This window comes from Centruroides sculpturatus, unplaced genomic scaffold, assembly GCF_000671375.1.
Source record: "Centruroides sculpturatus isolate CEXI.00-Female unplaced genomic scaffold, Cexi_2.0 scaffold1344, whole genome shotgun sequence".
In the NCBI taxonomy this organism is placed as follows: Eukaryota; Metazoa; Arthropoda; class Arachnida; order Scorpiones; family Buthidae; genus Centruroides; species Centruroides sculpturatus.
The window spans coordinates 192,763-213,729 of record NW_019385699.1 but is presented as its reverse complement, the minus strand read 5'-3'; the positions used below and the strand labels follow the sequence as shown (position 1 = coordinate 213,729).

The window sequence follows — 20,967 nt, the reverse complement described above, 5'->3', positions numbered from 1 at the left end:
TTGGAACTTATGTTCTTACCAGTGGTTGAGGGGATAAAATTTCTCAGTCACAGTTGATTGTGGGTTTGTGCCCGACTACCAGCAGGCTGGCCATATGGAGTTTTTCAGGTTTTCTCTAACACACAAATAGGAGTCAGTTTTTCATAGAAAATACTCCTGAAAGGTTTTTCTCTCTTTGCAGATTGCCCATGTGTTATGTTACTGTATTCCATCAAACTCAAACCTTTTGAAACTAATTTCATGATTTTAACTATAATTATTATTATTAAACATATCATTTAGTCATTATATAGCATTTAAATTATCAATTAATGTTAGTTAATTTTATTGTATGTAAGTACTGTATATATGCATTTAAGTAAGTAAGTTTGGAAATATTAATTATTTGAAAATATTAATATTTTCTAAATGTTTAATTCTGTAGTAAGCTTTGAATCTTAACATTCAAGATTTAAAAATTGTTATGTTATAGAACAAATTTATCATTTAATATTATATATTTTTAGTATATAGCAAGACTATTACCAGAAAGTAACACTGTTTCAAACAAACTATTGAATCAAGTATATGAACAATTCCACATGTTGCACTCTCTCTTACAATTAAGGTAAGAATTTATTGTTAAAGATAAATTTACATAAATTTTTGATTAAATTGTATCAGAATTTTTATAATATTTAACATTTACTATTATGGAGAGAGGCATACATCAGATCTTAGTGCAGCACCTGAAAGGTTAAGAACACTCCATAGCTAGAGTGAATGAATTAATTAAAGAATTTGAAAAATTTCCATAATGGATAGTGAATATATATCTGTCTTTGAGTTTGTTTCAATGTATCCTTCTGTTAGTATAGAGCTCTGTTTTTGTGTACTCAGATTTCTTGTTTAATTCAATGCCTTTGGCTTGGCACAGTTTCACCACTGGGAGATCTTGGAACTAATGCACATTTTATGTTTTACATTTTTTTTCTAAATTTAACAATCATGTTTATTACCAGTACTCGGGGGTTCCATGGGTAGCCCCATTTCAGGGGACTTATGCAAGTTGGTTTGTAGTTTTGAATCTAAAACTTTGCAGAAATTTAAACATAACATTATACTTTACAAATGTTATGTTGACGATGTTTTAATTATCTGGAAGGCTAAACGAAATATTAATGATATCCTACAGGCTTAAAAGCCTGTAGTATCTCATTAATATTTAGGATGACAAGCCTGTAGGATGACAACAGGTATAGTTTAACTTTAAAATTAGATCAAGAAAGCCTTTTGAATGCTCATTTCGTGGACCTCAATATCACTTTTTCTGAAGGACAGGTGCTTATGCAAATTTATTGAAAACCAAGCAATCCTTCTTTTTTCATCCCTTTCAATTCTAGTAATTCTATAAATTTTAATTGTTTTTTTTTCTAGGGAGATTGAACTGATATCACAACTTGAAGAAATCTCCAATCAAAATTTAGAGAAATTAGAATACATGGTAATTATTCATATTTAATTTGTAAATTATATTAAATTTTGTTAATTTAGTCAGTTGGATAACATGCAGCATGAGGATATCATGGAAGCACAGCTAAGTAAGTCACTTTGCCAAAAAATTCCACAAAAATTAATAGATATGGAAAATTTATATAAACAGCAACTCCACAAACCTGATTTTTGATTAAATTTAGCAGATAGTCTGGCTTTAATCACCACTATTATATGTAATCGTGGATAAAGACAATACTGCATAAACCAAAAAGCAAATAGCACTAGATGAATTAATTATAAGTAATAATATAATTAAGAAATTTTCAAGTTACACATTTTTTAAAAGTGTTTAACATTTCATTTTAATGTCAGTCAATAAAACCAGAATTTCCATTAATTGTAATTCCTGCTTAATGTTATCAGTATGATTATGATGTTAGTAGAGAGGTTACGGCCAAAGTTTTCATCTCTAAAATGTGAATGTCGAACACCACCATCTTGTAAGCCTATAAGTTTGACAGTGGCATTTGGAACACTGAGTATGGCAATTAGAAGTTTGGCTTAAATATCTGCATTTTTCTGTGTTTTGGGTTAAAATTATGACATATTTTATTAAAATAATGATTATTTAAGCATTTATGAATAACATTGTAAAAAATAGATGATTTTAATCCAGAAGTTTTTTGCAAGTGATGTGACATGCCTATAGAATTTTTGTGTGTTTGTGTTCCTAATAGCTTATCATAATACTGTAGAAGTAGGTTTCTTCTTTCATGGCATCTTCTGCCATCAACAGTATAATACATTTGTAAATTTCTAAAAATAATTTCCCAAGCTGCTTTTGGGTTTATATAAGCCACAACTTCCCTCAGCAAAACTATGTCATAAGAACATGCACAATGCATTGGAATTTTTCTAATATTATATTGTATGGTAGGAGACATGACACTGATTAAAGTCAAAAATAATTATTTAGTGTTATTAAATATCCTCTAAATATTTTAAAATAGTTTAACTTGTTTATTTACTTTTTCTGGTAACCTTTGTTGTTGTTAAATGTTTCCACCATTTTTGAACAATATCCCATGAGTCAGTGCATGACATGAATGTATGGCCCAGCTTGTTTTGCTTGGAGTTCAAACATCAAACATGTACTTCTGTTTGCTGTACAAGTTTAAAGTTTGAACTTTGGCCGCAATGTCTATAGTATTTAGGCAAATTTTGAAAGGATTAGAATAAATGGATTCTACTATACTATTCTACTGAAGATTTAATTTTGCAGATTATAGAAAATTTTACACAAGATAGTCTGTTCGGTAATAAAACTTTTAAAAAAATATTCAATAAATGCAAAGAAACATAAATTTCTTTGCATTTATTGAATATTTTTTAAAAAGCAATAAATAATGAGGAAAATTTACTTTAATATAATTATTAAAAGAAAAATTTAAGAAAATGATGATTGAATTAATTTTTTATATAATAATTTTCTATAAGATAACTAACTAATCATTTAATTTTTTTAGCATCATACAATTTCTCAACATCATAAAGAATTATCATCAGTTTTACAAGGTAAAGATTTATTCAGAACTACATTTTAATTATACAAATAAGGTATCAAATAATAATTGATAATTTTAATTCATTATCAATTTTAGATTGTACAAAAAAATTTGTTTTTTGACTTCTAAATTTGCATTCTATTCACACACACACACACACACACACACACACACACACACAGGTAGCCCTCGGTTTACGCCGCAGTTCAGTTCCAACAAAAGCTGGCGCAAATCGAATCGGCGTAAAACGAACCCATATTTACAGTGAGGTATAGGGTTAGGTTCTATATAAGTGAAAAATCAGCAAATAATTTTGTTTATTAATACAATATCATACAAAATACAGATAAATTTAATTTTTAAAATGTATTTTATCATAAAATAAAGTGAAATGTTTTTATTAAAAAATTTTAGTTTTGGATCTCTTACATTTTTCGAAAAAAGTATCCATCTTTAATTGTTTACACTTTTGTTTTCTTTCATTGAGAATTTTGGAATATGGTTGAATATGATGCTCCTTTTTACATTTGCACTTTGCTTCCAATCATTGTCTAACTCACAAAGTTCATCCGTCAAACTTTTCTTAGTTGAAAAGATATGTTAACCCGACGTAGAGCTACAGACGAGCGAAGACACTGATTGGTCGACCACCGGTTGCCGTAGCACATATATAAGGTCAATTTAAGTGGGAAAATTCAAGGTGGCTAAGGAGAGATAAATATCGTCTGGCCAACGAGAAGTAGATTTGTCTCACTAATGATAGTTTGTGATCGCCGGAAGTGCTATTGCTTCGTAAGGTGTTTTCCTGAATGAACTGATATGGGATACATTCATTGGCACTATGGATTCGGACGCCATTTATTGGACTATTAAGTTTAATATCTTGACTCATGGGTACGTAAACATTTAGTATTTTAATACTAATTTAATGCAAATGTATAATACCCAATAATATTAAACAGAAAAAATAAATACAGTATATTCAATAAAAATCTTTGTTTTAACTAATGTACTGTACATTGTCGCGGCTTGGTAAATACAGTGGAACTCCGGTTAACGAACTTAATCCGTTCCGCGACTCCGTTCGTTAACTGAATTGTTTGTTAACCGAAGCAATTTTTCCCATAGAAATTAATGCAAATTCAATTAATCCGTTCTAGTCTCCGAAATTTTTGTCATTTTATTTGTAATATACAGTAATTTTCTTTGATGAAAATGTAGGAAAATGTAGTATTTATCATTACAGCAACAAACATGTAAACTTAGTTTAATAAACTAGCAGTGTACATACCTTTGTTTGTTGTAGTTGGTGGCAGAAAAGTAGAGATATACGAACCTTAATGCTTAGAAGGGGAATCCCCTCCAAAAAATAATGGGTAGCACTTCATCGGAAGATTCTGCGAGTCAAAGTCTCTTTCGGTAAAAAAAACCCACCAGTGCTAAGTGGTCTTCGCATCTTGAACACGGGGAGTTCGTTCGTGGGTTTTCACCTCGCTCAGACAGGCTGGCCACATTGAGTTTTCAGGGTTTTCTCCACGCCTTTAAGGCCTAAATAGGGGTCAGTTTCCCTTAAAAACACTTCCCAGAAGGCATTCCCTCTAGGCAGATCGCCCAAGTGTTGCGTTGCCATAACTTAACAAACAAACTCTTTCCGTAAGGAACAAGAAATTGATCTAAAGTTGATTATCTTACTCTTTTAATCAAAATTTTTCTCAAATGCGATAGCGTATTGTCGTTTATATTGTGCTGTTGTTTTCTATTGCCACTATGACTTTTTTCTTTCTTTGATGCCATATTGATTAAATATATAAATCACAAAACTGAAAAAAGAAGTATAGTACAAACACTCGGAAAAGCAAGGCTTAACTCGCGCATGCCTAACACCAACTAAAAGTTGACACAAAATACCGTTACGTTCGTTATCCGAGAGAAAATTTTTGCAAAATAAAAGTTCGTTAACCGATTTGGTTGTTAACCAGGACGTTCGTTAACTGGGGTTCCACTGTACGTCAACACTGAAATAAAAATGAGTCTAGCATGCGGAAAATTGGGGAATTACTTCAAAACGGCGAATTGCGAAGTGGCGTTATTGTGAATCGGCGTAAATTGAACCAGCATAATCCGAGGGCTACCTGTATATGTATAAGAATATATATATATATATATATCAAACATATATATATATATGTTTGATATATAAAATATGTTTGATACTTTATTATTATGCTGATAAATCTTTTAATTAAAGAATTAGTAAATAGTTTTAACATGTAAATTATAATAAATGGCAAAATAAAAAATTTTATGGTTTGATAAGATCAAGGACAGGACAAGAAAAATATATATTTAATGTTCAATAGTAGTTAAGGAGTGAGTAGATATTTATCTTTAATGATCGCTGAGGCAGATATTATTTAGATAAAGAGATATATTTATATGTTTATTTAAGAACTATTATGTGATATAAATGTAATAAACATGTAATTTTTCTCAACAGTGTGCTAAAATTTTCAAGCTTTTTAAGGTTTGAAAAATTCAGTAGCTAATCTATGAATCAGACAAATATCTCATCTGTCATGTCATTATAAAATTACAACATTCAATGATTTAGGTCTTTGAATATTTAAAAAAGTATATAAAAATTGAATTTGAAATGCTAATCAGTGTGATAAAATAAATTATAATTAGTATTTATTTTAAATGTTTTTAACTATAGATGCAGAACAAGCAATGGAAAATAGTTTAATTTCAATGAATATTGTTGATGTTGTAAAAAAACTTCTTTCTGTTAAAGAGTTGCCATGCTACCTTGTACCAGTAACAACAGAACAAACAGATGAAGTAAAGTTAGTATATTTACATTTAGTATTTTTTATGTGTATGTTTATTTCCTAACAACTTGGGTTTATATATTAAAAACTTTTTATTTTCAAAATAATAAATAAAATTATTGGATCATTGTTTTGATTTTATATTTAGAATTGCTAATCAGACTAAAATATAAAATTTTCTGAGAATTTAGGATTTTCTAAACTTTACATATTTGAAGCATTTTTTAATAGTTTAAATGTGATATTTCTAGTAATAAAAATAGGAAAAAACTTCAGTGTTTTTATCAAATAAATATGTTGTTTGAAATAAAAATTTGTGAGAATTTTCACACTGAAAACTGAAAAGAAGTTTAAAATTTCATGTTTCATATGTAAATGTGATCAGATATGTAATTGTAGCAAGTTAAGAATTTTTGCTTGTGTTTTTATACTTTTTAACTTAATTATATATATGGTTTGTTTTAAATTGATATGTAGAATTGATCTACTATTTCAATAGGAATATTCTGTAGATATCAGTTACTTTATATTTTGTTAAATTTTTATTTTTATTTAATATTTTATAAAGTTTTTATTTTGAAATTTAACAATAATACTGTTTTCAAGATTGTATTTTAGTGGTAATATTCAGTCAAATTGGTTTCTTATTAAAACAACTTATTAAAAGTAATACACAGCATCATAAGTGATTATTGAGAGATTGGAATGTTGATCTCTCAAAGTCTGTTTTGTGTCACATGACTCACCATTTGCTGAAAGGGAACTTTCCATATTTCTGGTTGTTTAGGCTTTATGCTATTTGGCCAATTTTTACTTTTCTGTCATATGCAACCTATGAGGTTGCACAATAGAACATCAGAGTATGGTTATAACAAAAGGAACAACTTACAGGGTTGAACTTTTTGTTATCATTCTGTGGGGTACTTTTCCATCTGTGGGTGTGTACAAAATAAGTTTTTACTTCATGTTTTTAAAGAAAGTTGCAGTAGGCTTTTGTGTGTAGTGTACATTTGATACCAAATGAAAACTTAATAAAATCAAAGCAAATCCATTTCAAGAAAAAATATTATTTTTTAGTTTTCTTACTGATCTACAGTTAAAAGAATTTTAAAATAATACTTTTCTAAAAAAAAGTATGAATATAGGTCTTATTATATACATATTTATCATTCAGAATATAATTTGTTTATATATGAATATAAAAATGTATAAGCCTAATTCTTAAAGTAAAGCCAAATAATTGCCAGATTATATTGGACTAATTTAATGCTTGTATTGGTGAGCACTATAATGGCCTCTTTATTTCTAGACTTATCACACCATCATCAGACAGACCAGCCTCAATACAGGTAACCCTCATATAACACGGCACTTCTATAGCACGGATTCACTCTAACACAGTTCGAGAATTGGGAACATCCCCCATATAACACGGTGCTTTTATAGCATGGGTTCACTCTAACACAGTTTGGGAATTGGGTAAAACCCTCGTACAACATAAAATGTAATAAAGGGTACGTTCTTTTATAACTCCACGCCAGAGCCGTAACTAGGATTTTGGACACCTATGGCCAAGAATAAAAATGACGCCTTTTTAATTTTTATTATTAAAAAAATAATAATTTTATTCTAAAAAATTATTTAATGACATTTAAATACTATATAAATATGAATATAAAAATTTTTTTTGTTATTAATTTCAAATACATATTCCGAAACCTTTTCGTTGGCACCTTTATTAAATTGGCGCCTATGGTGGGAGCCACATTGGCCATACCCTAGTTATGGCTCTGCTCCACGTGGGCATTCTAATTGTTTTCATGACTACTTTGAATGCTCTTTCAACAAATAATCCATTTAATGGTTAAATTTTACAATTGGGACCCTTCTTTTGCCTCTGAAAGCTCATTTTAGAATTATATATTCCTCCACACGATACTATCGATAGTGCAGGCACCGCCATCTTTCTTTCACCGTCGTTCCTGAATGCCTACAAACAGCAGCGCACTCCCGTTGCAGAGTGACCACTATTAACGAATGCACCCACAAACTGTTACCAGTTGATGATGCTCATGCTGAGATCATCATATAAAATGAATAATCCTCTGGTAAAATATCTACTTAAATAATAAATATTTTACCTATGACAAAAATTAATAATAAATCCAATTTAAATAAGGATTTAACAACATGTTTTTTAATTTTTGGAACCTAACCCCCCCTTTTTGCACTAGTTCTTTGTTTCATATAACATGGATTCGCATAAAGCAGCAATTTTTTGGAACGTAACTCCCATGTTATACAGGGGTTACCTGTATATCAATTTATTTTTAATAGTATGCATTTTGGACTTACAGTCTCTCTTCAGCTTTTTTACATCAAATAAGTTAAACCATCACTAGCATTTAGATCTTAATGTAACTTACATTGACATATTTCCTACACCAAATCATAAGTCTAGAAATAAAGAGGCCATTATAGAGCTTACCAATACATTTTAAACTAGACAAGTAGCATATTATAATAAGTTAATGCCACTAATTAATAGTTAAAAGTCAAATAATTTGGCTTAGAGGTAGGTGTTAGGTGCCATCTGCCATTTTTTGATAAGTTTAATTAGTAGCATTAATATGGCACAATGTAATCTTGCAATCATTTGTCTATAATTTGTTTATAATATTAAATAATAATAATAATCTTTCATTATAGGAAACACTTCTTGCTTAATATGATCATAATTATTTTTATTAAAAAATAAATAGTGTAATCTTTTTTAATTTTTGTGCAGTACTTCCAAATAAATATCTAATTTTTATAAATTAATGTTAGATGATGATTAATTTATGTACTAAGTGAATTTATATCTGTTTTATAAGCTTATTTATTTATTTATTAATAAAAAATAAATATAATTTATTTGTTTGTAATAATTTTCTTAATTTAAATGTTACTTTTTTATAATTATATAAAAATTAATATTTTCAGAATTCATTTCAATCCAGATTTTCAAGATATGATAAAATCCTATGGTAAAATTGAAGCATTTATTACACCAAAGTATGTATATAATAGTTTTATTTACTAAGCTTTTATTTTATTGGAAAAATAACATAGCATAACAGACTGTTACAGCATTAGATTTTTAAGTAACGGCATAAGACTTACTTAAAAATCTAATGTGTTTGACTTTCATATTTCCATTTTTTCTTTTATTTTCATTTCATTAACATTTCAACATTTTAGTTTTTTGTTTTTTTGTATTGTTTTTCTTTGCCTAATGGACACTAAGAGGGCCTTTTAACAAGATCATATTATATGGAAAACCTTAAACTGTGCCGGGGACCTGCTGGTAGTTTTATGTTAATGCAACTTCAAATTAGTGCAGTTTAACTTGGTGATGTTTTACTGTGTTACAAATTTCTTTTGATTGCTAAAAATACATATATATTTCTTTCTTAACCTTTTAAAATTCTTGTTACTTAATGAAGTTTAGCTTTGGTATAAAAACTTTTCTAGGATGAATAAAAGAATCTTATTTTCTTGGGTATATATTGAATAGCCTAATGAAATATTAAGTAGCCTAATGAATACAGCTATAATTATTTTCTTGGTAAATGTTAAAATTGGTTAAAATATTGATAAATTTTTGCAACTGTTGGTACAGGACAATACTCATACTGTAATATAATCAAAAACAAGTTGGAAACATCTGTATAAGAGTATAGTTTAAAATAATATTTTTTGATATATTCAAAACTGTAAGAAACAGTTTCAATCATTGTGAAAATGTTCTGAATTAATTTTTTGATTGTTTAAATAACGTTATAATCTTTGACTGGAAGTAAAATAGTTTTTGATAAAAAATAAAAAGAATGCAAGTGAAAAGTATTGACTGTTTTTCAACATGCATATGTAAGATTACTTATTATTTTAATCATAACATTTTTTATTCTGAATTTTATTCAAAACTACTACATATTCTTTTGATTTATTTTGTGTAAAATGCATAACACTTTATTGTATTACTAATATGATTATAAGGGTATTTTATGAAAAAACTAAACATTATTAAACATTCTATATACCGTGTTTTCTTTTTACTCATGATACTTCTTTAGTATTTGCTCGTCAGTAGCTGAATGGAACCACAACTGAACACCAGTAGTTGGTTGTGAGTTTGCATCTCACCAACAGACTGGCAATTTGGAGTTTTCCAGGTTTTCTTCCTGTGTTTAATGTCTAAATAGGGGCCAGTTTCTTACAAAGTCTTCTCAGGAGGCATTTCCTTTTGGCAGATTGCTCACTGTCTGAATGTTGCATTGCTGTGTTTCATTAAACCAAATCATTCACTTTTTAACAAGTTTTCCATAAGTTATAATGAATTTTCAGAATTTCCTGAAGGCAATTTATTATATGGGGTTGTTCAAGTATTATCAAAAGTATTGTATTTTTGATAAATTGTAGGAAAAAAGCATTTATAAAGTTTCATTTTCTTCTGATTTTAATTATTAAAAATGAAACTAACAAAAGTAAGCTTTTTAAACAAATGATTGGAAATATTGAGATGAATAAAATAAAAGGCTGATTTTTTAATATTTAAAAATTTATTTATTTTTAAATATATAACCTAGAAAAAAATTTAAATAAAAAGCATTTATCTTCAGTTTTAGAGCCATACTTAGTTTAAATATGCTGTATCTATTTAAAAAGCTGTTTTTCCTTTAAAATAAAGTATTTTAGTGTATTGATTCATCTTAATATTTAATTACTACAAGAAATCAAATTGTAAATGAAGGTTAATAGAAGCAGAAAAGAAAAGACTATGTATCTTATAATGGCTTAAATGTTTTGATTTTTAATTGCATTTAACATTTATGATATATACTCATAATTTTTCAGATATACATTAAGAAATGAATCTGAAATACCACCTGGATTTGAGGATGATATCATTGAAGAGATTCCTACAGGTTAGTGGAAAATTTAGTTGAACCTTAACTTTAAATTGCTTTTATAGTTAAATAATAATAATTATTTCTACAAAATAGAAACTCCATTAACTGTGTCACTGATGGGAGGGATGTGTCCTGAACATCTTGGATAATAGAATTTATATTTATAGTAATAGTATAGAAACTAAAGTTTCATTTATTTTATAGCACAAATTCAATAAAAAGTTTTTTAATGTTTACTTTAATCCATTACATAATTTTTTGCTTTAAGAATAATACAAGATATTCCACTTAGTAGCCATCTTTTCTATATGAAAGCAAAATGGAAATTGGAGAGAGAGATATGAGTACATAGTTCTTTTACCCAAAACTAAGCTGTAATGGCTGTTTTTATATCTTGTATTACTAGATTATTTAAGATTTATTTGCATGAAATCTACAAATTTTTTATGACCTTGAATACTAACACCCTAATTTTTTGAATGCTTAGGTGATTGAATTGTGACTAATGGAGTTTCTACTCTAATTGAAACCTATCAATTTAATCATCATATTTCAACTTTCTGTCCTAAGACATTTTATTTACTAAAATAAGTGTTTTAACTTCCTGTTTAAAAACATGCATTAGTTTAAACATTTTAAATCTAAAATTTAATTTGGGCTGCTGTTCAATTTTACAGATTTTACTATCTAGTATCATCAATAGTTATGTTTATAATACATACAAACCTTGCTTTTATGTTTGTAATGAATGCTACACTAGTACAGGTAGCTTTAAAGCATCTCCTTCCCCAAACAATTTTATCACCATTAAATTTGATGCTTACAAACATGTACAAAGTGGAATTTAGGTACTGTACAGTAATACCCCGAACTTACACGATAGGTGGGACCGAGCGATAACCATGTAAGTCGAATTCGCGTAAGTCGGGGTATAATTTCATAATTTGTGTAAAATCCATGTCAGATGTATGTAAACTAATAAATGTTCTCGTTAATCTTATCTCGTCTTTTGATTTGTTCACGGTTACAAGGAATTACCACATAGAGTCTCTCAAGTCTCTGTAAGTATAACAAACACAGAAATAAAAACCGTAAAAAAAATTGTAGCTATGTGTCGATTTCACGCGACACATCCAAACATATAAGCTAAACAATAGTATGAGGGGAGTGAGTAATCAAGAGTTGCGTGGCGCTCAAACAAAAGACGAATCGACGAGATTCGAAAATCGTGTAACTTCGGGTTTGCGTAAGTCGAGGTATTACTGTATATGGAGTAAAAACAATGCTTTCACACAGTTTGCTGCTATATTAACAGTATGTTGATATTGGTAAGAGTTAATATTTTAAATCAGAAAATTCTTATATTTTTTACTATATGATGCTATTTATAGTCAATATCATACATTAAACAAATTTTATATTAAATTATTATTAAAATATAAGAAAAATTGACTAATTAGTCTAAGTTATAAGTTTTTAGATATCAAATTAATTAAAACATTATTGTTGTTTAAAAAAAGCATTTGCAAAAATGCCTGCTGGCAGTGTTAGAGTAAAAATTAAAATTTTTTTTTCCAACTAGTAGCTCAAAACAGTTTCAAAAGAGGTATAACAAAATTGTATTTTGAGTCTGTGTAAATTTCAAAAAGTTTCCATAGTTAAAATCAATGAAAAAAGATAGTCTTTGAATTTTGACTTGGATTTTCTGTGAAACTGATTGTTGAAAATATAACAAAAGTTTATGGTGACAGTCAGCCATCTGAATGTATTGTCAAATATTGGTTTGCTCAGTTCACATTTGGAGACAACACCATAGACAAACCATGTCTGGAGATTGATGACAATCTGGTTAGGTAGCAATTTGTTGAGGATACCTGGATCACCTAGAAAGAGAGAGTTTCTGAACTGAGCATTGCTTAGTCAACAGTTTGTGGCACTGAAGTAGCTAGGCTTTAAACATTCAACTGGAAAGTAGGTACTGGATATTCATTATGTATGAACATTATGACTGAACATCCAAATGCACATCACTGCTGAATTGGTACCAGAACTGCCTCTTCTTTGATTGCTTTGTGACCTATGACAAGAAGTTGATTTACTATGACAATCTAACTACCTGAGGTGGCTATGTCATGCCTGGCAAATGATTACCTACTAAGTCTAAATGAGCTTTGAGCAATAAGAAGATTCTATTGTGTGTATTCTGAGACATGAAGGTATCATTTACCATCATTATATGTTGCTAATTAACAGAACAACTGACAGTGACAGTTACTGCAATATGCTCAACAACCTGGTGCAAGGATTACCACATTTGCCCATTATTATAATGCTAAATAACATACAAGTAAGATGATGATTTACTACATGCATCAGCTGGGAACTTGTTGATTATTTTTCCAGCACCTTGCCCTCAATCAATTTTTACCTGTTTTGGTCTCTGCAGAATCATCTTGATGGTCAAATGCTGTCTGGATCAGGAGCAACAAAAAACAAGGGGGACAACTTTTTGCTTTTAAGGAACCATCTTTCTTCAAGCTGGGCATTCAAAAGCATTTTGAATATTGATCTTCAGTCATACTTAAGGATGATGCATATTATCCTGATTGATTTATTATCATCTTTAAATAAAATTTTTTTTCTTCTTAGTTTTGGCAACAAGTTTCCAACTTACTTGATATATAGGTAGCCCTAGGTTTACGCTGATTCACAATAACACCACTGTGCAATTTGCTGTTTTGCCATGTAATTCCCCGATTTTTCCTATGATAGACTGATTTTTGTTTCAGTGTCAACATATTTACTGAGATGTGACGTTGTACATTCATTAAAACTAAGATTTTTATTGAATATATTTATTTTTTCTGTTTAATATTATTGGGTATACATTTACAGTGGTACCTCAGGATACGAACACCCCAGCATACAAAATTTTCAGGATATGACATGAAATTCGAACATATTTTTGTTCCATGATACGAACAAAAACTCACCATACGACGTTACATTAGTTCGCAGCGCCATTTTTTATTCACCTCTGTTCAGAGTAATGACATTTGCCTAAGTTATTTTAGAAACATTTTAAAAAGTAGGTAAAGCCAAATTTCTTTGGATAGATATTTTACCAAGCGACCTCTATCCAGTGAAAGTGCTGGTGGAAGTGAAGGAAAGAAAGCAAAATGCAGTGAATAAAAATTAAAAAATATANACTACCGTGTTTCCCCGAAAATAAGACAGTGTCTTATATTAATTTTTGCTCTGAAAAATGCGCTAGGTCTTATTTTCAGGGAATGTCTTATTTTTTCCAGGAAGAAGAATTCACATTTATTATTGAACAAAAAAATTCCCAAGTCGAACTTAGACGAGAGTGACATATATCCGGTGTGTCGAACAGGTAATCTGCAGATTAACGAGTTTCCGAGCTTTAGCGGTAACATAACCATGAAGAAACTCAAAACACTTCATATGGCCTGCTTGTTGGTGAGGCGCAAACCCACAAGCGGACTCTGAACATAAACATAAATGTTGACGCCTTTTTATAGCGTCAACATCGGACTCGCTGACCAATTAGTGCTTACTGAACCGTAGCACTATGCAAATGTCATGTGGCGTGATTCCCGGCCGACCAATTAGCCATCACCAACCTTCTTGGCCCCCGAAATGTTTGGTAAAGAAAATATGGCCCGCGGGCTATGATAAGTTGGACAGCGCTGTTATATATATAAAACAACACTATTTTTTTATCTTTATCTTTTATCTTTTCTAAGTTATTTTTAAATTATTGTTACATTATGTTATGTAAGTTAAGTTTTAGTATCATTTCCCTTCTCTCTCTCTTCTGCCACCAGTTTACACTTCCACCGTCATCTATCCTCAAAGGTAAAGTGCATAAAACTACATTTCTTTAATTAATTATTATTCTATTATGGTTATTTATAGATGTACAACTACAACATGCATTTTTCAGTGTTTCCTTACTATATTTATTATTTTTTTTAATGTACTACTTGGCTTTAATTTGAGTGTGTTATTCATGTTGGAATGAATTATTTGGTTTTACATGTAATCGTATAAGGAAAAATTATTCACCTTACGACATTTTCATGATACAATCTCAGTTTTGGAACGGATTAATTTTGTATCCTGAGGTACCACTGTACCTTGAATTAATATTAAGATATAATAAGTTTGCACTTCACGCTGATGTATACTATTACTATAACACTTACATGCAGTGGTGTTACAGGAGTGGAGTTTCGGATATGGAAATTTATTTGTACTACTGAAAGTGCTAGTGGATAAAAACCTTTCTCCAAAAGTCGGATAAATTTCTGTATCTGGAACTCCACTCCTGTAATGCCACTGCATGTAAATGTTATAGTAATAATATTAAGATAAATAAAAATATTAAAATACTAAATGTTTAGGTACCCACATATACAAGAATAAAGGAGAGTTATTATCTCAGATAAAAGAAATGCACCAGAATTATCTAAACATGTTAAGAAGGCACGACAATCTATCTCCCTAGAAAAAAATTGAAGTTTTTTTGATGAATGGAAAATGGACAAACATGCCCTAATGTCTGTAGATCTTTGAACTTACCTCCATTGACTGTTACTACTACCATTATGAAAAATGCAGATAAAAATTAAACACTGCTCAACAGTCTATGGCAGTAAATGTAAAACGTGAGTTACAGTAGAGGTAAAATTTTTGAAAAAATGGAAATATTGTTATTGTTATGGGTGGATGATGCAAATCAAAAAACATTCCCTTGACTCTGCTATAACTGAAAAAGCAAAATCAATTTTCGATAATCTTAAGGACCTTAAGATAGATGGAAGTGAAGAAACTTTTTTGGGAAGCAAGGGTTGGTTTATGAGATTTAAATCCTGAAGTAACTGTTGTTGTGTAAAATTATGTGGTAAAGTAGCAAATAAATATATACTTGCTTACTGGAGACTAAAAATTAACAACATAAAAAAAACCATTCAAAAGTCTAGCAAAATTCTTATTGGAGACTCTTGGGCTGAAATAAAAGAGTCAACAACGAAAGGTTCCTGGAAACAATTATGCCTGCAAATGATGAGTGATTTTATAAATTTTGAAGAAACACTGGAAACTATGACAGATGAAATAGTTAGCCTAATGAATGAACTAAACTTGGACGTCAACAATGAAGATGTTAATGAGTTGATTGAATCTCACTCAGTACCTCTGTCAAATGAATACTTAATTGAGCAACAATGAAATATACAATGAAAGTGAGGAAGAAGAAGCTGATAAAAACATCAAGACTTTGACAATTAAAAATATGAATGAAGCCTTCATGCATCTTGACAAATTTTTGACTATCATGGAAGAATGTGATCCCAATGGAGAACATATATCTCAAGTATGTAGGGTGATTGAGAAAGACACAGCATGTTATAGAAATCTGTATCAAGAAAAGAAAAAATAATGGTATTCAACTAACTCTTAATAAGTTTATAAAAAAAACACCCGAAAGCACTTAAACGCAGCCTCATTAACTTCATTATGTATACATATTGATAAATAAATACTTTAGTTTTTGGTGCATATTTTTTTACATTCCTCTACTTTTGAAAATTCAACATTTGTACACACTTCAGGAACTAATTATGTGTGAAAGTTGAGGGCCATCTGTATTGTATTTGTGCTCTGTCAGTCTGACAGAGCACAAATACAATAATTTTTTATAAACAAATCACTGTTAATTTTAGAAAGCCTAAAATTAGCATGATTTATCAGGAGTCATGACAGTGACTCCAGATAAATCACTAAGTACTATTTACCCACTAAGTAAAATGTCACTGACTGACTACCTATGTAGGAATCAGAGTTGCCAATTTTTGGGAATTAATTTCTCTGCCCCCAACACCTGAAGTAATTCCAAATATCTCATTCAAAAGAAAATTGTTTTCTTAGGTAGTGTGCAAAATTTCAAGATTTTCTGTAATGTGGTTGTCAAAATATAAGCAATTCAATTCATTAAGTGCAAAATTGTCAAAATAGCTGTATTTTCTTCTTCTCCTTCTCCTTCATGTTTTTCTTCTTTTTCTTCTTCTATCATTACAGATGCTGGTAGAGAAAAACCTTCTGGGTCTAGAACGCTCAAATTTAAACTTAAGCCTTTCTCGTTACAGTGAGGTGCTCAAAAAACTTTCAGGTCGGTAGGTCAAAGTTTACAGGGGTTTCCTGTAGAGCGAATTCAGTTTTATGGTTTAATTTAATGCTCATAAAGATAAAATTGCATGGAAACAAATGAATTTTATTCAAAATGTTATTCAAAATTACAAAAGCTCAAATTTATGCAAATTAAAACTTTTTATAACAATTTTTCTAAATGGCATTTGAAAGTCAGTTGACAGCACTTTTAATTGACACTGACTGAAATGAATATTGAAAGTGTTTGGTTGGTGGCATATTTGGTCTGCTGCACATTCAGTCGTCAAGTCCCAACTGAATTGTATGTCATTGTCTTATGTCTTGACATAATAATACAATTATTAAACAAAAACAATTGATATCCAAACAACCATCTGAGATATAAAAAAAATTGTCAAGTAAAAATTTATGACAATTTAGACACCAGTCAATTTTTCTTAGCAGTTTTCCTTTGGTAAAGATAAGCTTGGTGCTTGGAAGTGATACCTACAAGATTTTTACCTGTATTTATCTTACATTTTGCTTTAAGTGCCGAACTTATTTTTACCAAAGAAAAACTGCTAACAAAAATTTTGACAGTCATCTAAATTGTCATAAATTTTTACTTGGTGTAATTTTTTTTATATCTCAGATGTTTTTGTTTAGATTTGTATAGTCATAATATAGTTTTGTACAATATTAAACCAAACATATAATTAACTAATGAAATAAAAATATTTTAAAAATTAATTTTTTCATCTATATAATAATTTAAAAAAATAAAATTTATTTTAATTCTTAAAGTAAATGCATGAGTGCATTTTTAAAAATTAAAGAAGTATTTTTTTATGTTGTTCACTTAACATATATTTTATAAAATGATTTGATTAATGATAAAGTTGTAAATAAATATATTTAACATAGATTTTTTATTATTGTGATTATTATTTTCAATATGGTTTAATAGAATAAAATTTATGATATGTGTTTAGATACAGAATCAGTTACTTCTCGATCTGAATCATTTTCGGAAGATATACCTGACATCTCAGTTTTATCTCAGAAGCCAAATAGTAGTAAAACTAGTAAGTTCAATTAATTTAACTTTTCAAATATGTTCTTATTTCAGCAAACAATATAAAAATGATGACGCATTCAATAATTATTGGATTGAATATAAGTTGTAAGTAGAAAAAGGAATATATGGAAAAAGAAAAACTAAAAATGATCAATATTGCTATAATCTCTACAAATATAAGCATTGTAAGCCCAATAGGTATATTAAAGCCAAACAATTGCCAGATTAGATTGGGCTATGTTACAGTATTTATGTAATATAATCTCTACTGACAAAAAAATGAATATTTATCATACATAGTTCATTAAAGTAAAAAGTAACAAAATAATTATTGTTGAGTGAAGATCAAACTCTAGAATTAAATTTTCATTTAAAGAAGAAAAAATTTATTTTAAGAGAGAGTTCAAAATTAATAGTCTTTTTAAAAATGTTGTTATAGTTAAATTTTCTTTATTTTTGTATTAAAGCTAATTTTATTTTAGCAGTATTTATATAAGTAAATAAGAATTCCAAAAGAAAATGTATCAATAATATCTAAATCTATAACTAAAATTGATATCTCTATAAAATGTTCAAACTTACTTGTTGATTTATTTTTAATTTGTAGTAAAAGAAGACAATGTATTTGTTACTCATATACAAAATCCTTCAAATTTCTGGGTACAAAAATTAAATGACTCACGAAAAATGAAAGGTTTGACAGATTCAATAAATAAATGGTGTTATAGTTCAGAAAGCTCAAAATGTATTCCATTATCTTTAAAAATAGGTAAGCTATGTTTTTTATTTTAAGATTAAAACAGGAAAAAAATATTTTAATATAAAGTAAAAAATACATAACTTTAAATGTTACACTTTTGTGACAGATAAACTGGAAATAAAGATTTTGTGTTAGAAAAATTCTTTTACTTCAGTAAAAGGAAATATATTTCTATACTACTTTTAACTAATTTTAATTTTGTTTCAGGAAATTGAATGTTTCTTTTAAGCAAAAAAAAATGATGATTCAATAAAAATTACAAGTTATGAAATCTTAATTTAATCTGCTGAAATTTATAGAAATTATTGAATAATATATATAATTTATCAACATAACTCTTAAAATATAGTTTACTTACAAAGTTGATCATTCAGCTAGTTAATGAATTGAAACATTTATTGACTTGACCCCAAGAAAGGAAAAAAAAAAATATTTTGATAATTATAATTTTTATGTAAGCAATAAAGCAAATCATTAGTGATAAATNCTTAAACTTTATCCGTTCTGAGATATTGTTTAATATCTCAGAACAGAAAATAAAGAAATTAAACAAATTAGACGCCAACACACATGCGCTAATTTTTCCCTTTATTGACTTTATTGAGGGGTTCGGGAGGTCTCCAAATGCGTAGATTTTCAAAAAAAAACTTGGTGGGTGAAATTTGACATGATTCCGATACTTTTCCGTTTTATATACATAACAGGTTGGTAAGTAAAAAGGAGTCTGAGTCGGTGGATTTTTTGACGACTCCGACTCCGGCTAAAACATCACAGCTCCGACTCCACAGCCCTGGTTACAATTGTAATTTTAAAAATGTACTTTTTTAATGAGAATTTAATGAGCCTTTAAAAATTGGAAATATATGCATTTTCTGAACTTCATTGTCCACATTTTTCTTATTTCATTCATATATGAAGTGCATATGACTTTATTTGTCTGTTTTCTAATTTGTTTATTTTTAGAAAAGGTTAAAATTACAAAACAGAATACTTTAACATAATTTCATGCAATCTGTTGCTAATTTTTTGTTGTAAAACAATTACTGAATTTCATTATCTTCTCTTTACATGCTAAATTTCAAGAGCATCTGTTGTTTTGTTTATGGAACAATGTTCTTAATCCTTCTCCCATAGGAAACCTTCTAAATTTTGCAGTAGAATAGTTTATTGTAATTTCAAGTGGAAATAAATGAGAGGGGAGCTGAGGTGTCTTCAGAAGGACCAGAAAATGATTTTTTTTGTATATTTTGAGCACAAAATAAAGCAAAAAAAAAAATTTTTTCAAAAATGGCCTTAAGGACCTCATTTTATGTAACGTTATGTAACTTGCCCGAGATATCTCGGGTTATGGGCTTAAGGGGTTAAAATAAAGACACTGCACCAGTGTTTGTAGTGATCAAAAATACCTTATTAAATTAGTAATTTTCCAATACTGGATGACTGAACTTTTTATGTTTAGTAAACTAATTTTTGTCATTACTAAGTTTACAAAATTTAACAAAATATAGTTAGTCTAAGGCTGTGTACACACTAGGCATTTTGCATTGCATTAAATGCACATTAGCAGTGTACACACCAGGCGTTAGCTCGGCATTAGACGAGCATTTAGTGGAGCATATGCACTGGCTCAGTTTGGAAATGGATGTGAAAGTAATTGCTTGTGTGCTCCTCCTCCATCATCGCTATAAAAGATGATGGCAGAGGCAAAGAGAATTTTGGTTGCACCCAATATTATGAGATAGACTTGACACATGGAATGTTTGCGACATTGTATCCAAAACTAAGACAAAATAAATTCAAGTTTTTTAATTCTTTTAAAATATCTATAAAATCCTTTGACAATGGTTGGTCTCTTTTAGATTTCATCAATAAATAGATCAGTATCGAAATGATCGTTCTCCATTTCGGCCAACGTACGTCCACTCTACCCGAAAACGCACGATCGAATGTACAGTAACATGGCAGCACATATATCTCAAAGCGCTCAGCTGATGCCCGCAAAATGCGCGTTTTAAGAAAAATCTATAAACGTGCGCTTGGCCAAAAGCGCACGTTTGAGTGTGTACGCCTATGCAGAACTCTTGGTTCGTCAAACGCGCGTTTAAAAACGCCTAGTGTGTACGCAGCCTTA

At 29.2% G+C, this 20,967-nt stretch overlaps 1 protein-coding gene across 1 annotated transcript; it reads left to right on the top strand.

The window, feature by feature from the left end:
• The first annotated feature begins 475 nt into the window (after positions 1-475).
• LOC111641313 lies at positions 476-18,875 on the top strand. The gene is made up of 8 exons (XM_023387462.1): positions 476-607; positions 1,417-1,483; positions 3,003-3,051; positions 5,758-5,887; positions 8,858-8,929; positions 10,772-10,842; positions 17,991-18,083; positions 18,684-18,875. Exons 1-8 carry the CDS (start codon positions 582-584, stop codon positions 18,866-18,868), a joined length of 693 nt encoding a protein of 230 aa, XP_023243230.1. The 5' UTR covers positions 476-581; the 3' UTR covers positions 18,869-18,875.
• Positions 18,876-20,967: the final 2,092 nt, after the last annotated feature.

Coding starts and splice junctions, on each gene's coding strand:
- LOC111641313 (XM_023387462.1), top strand. CDS start 582: ATGTTGCACTCTCTCTTACAATTAAG. Junction 608..1,416: donor CACTCTCTCTTACAATTAAG/GTAAGAATTTAT, acceptor TTTTTTTTCTAG/GGAGATTGAACTGATATCAC. Junction 10,843..17,990: donor CATTGAAGAGATTCCTACAG/GTTAGTGGAAAA, acceptor ATATGTGTTTAG/ATACAGAATCAGTTACTTCT.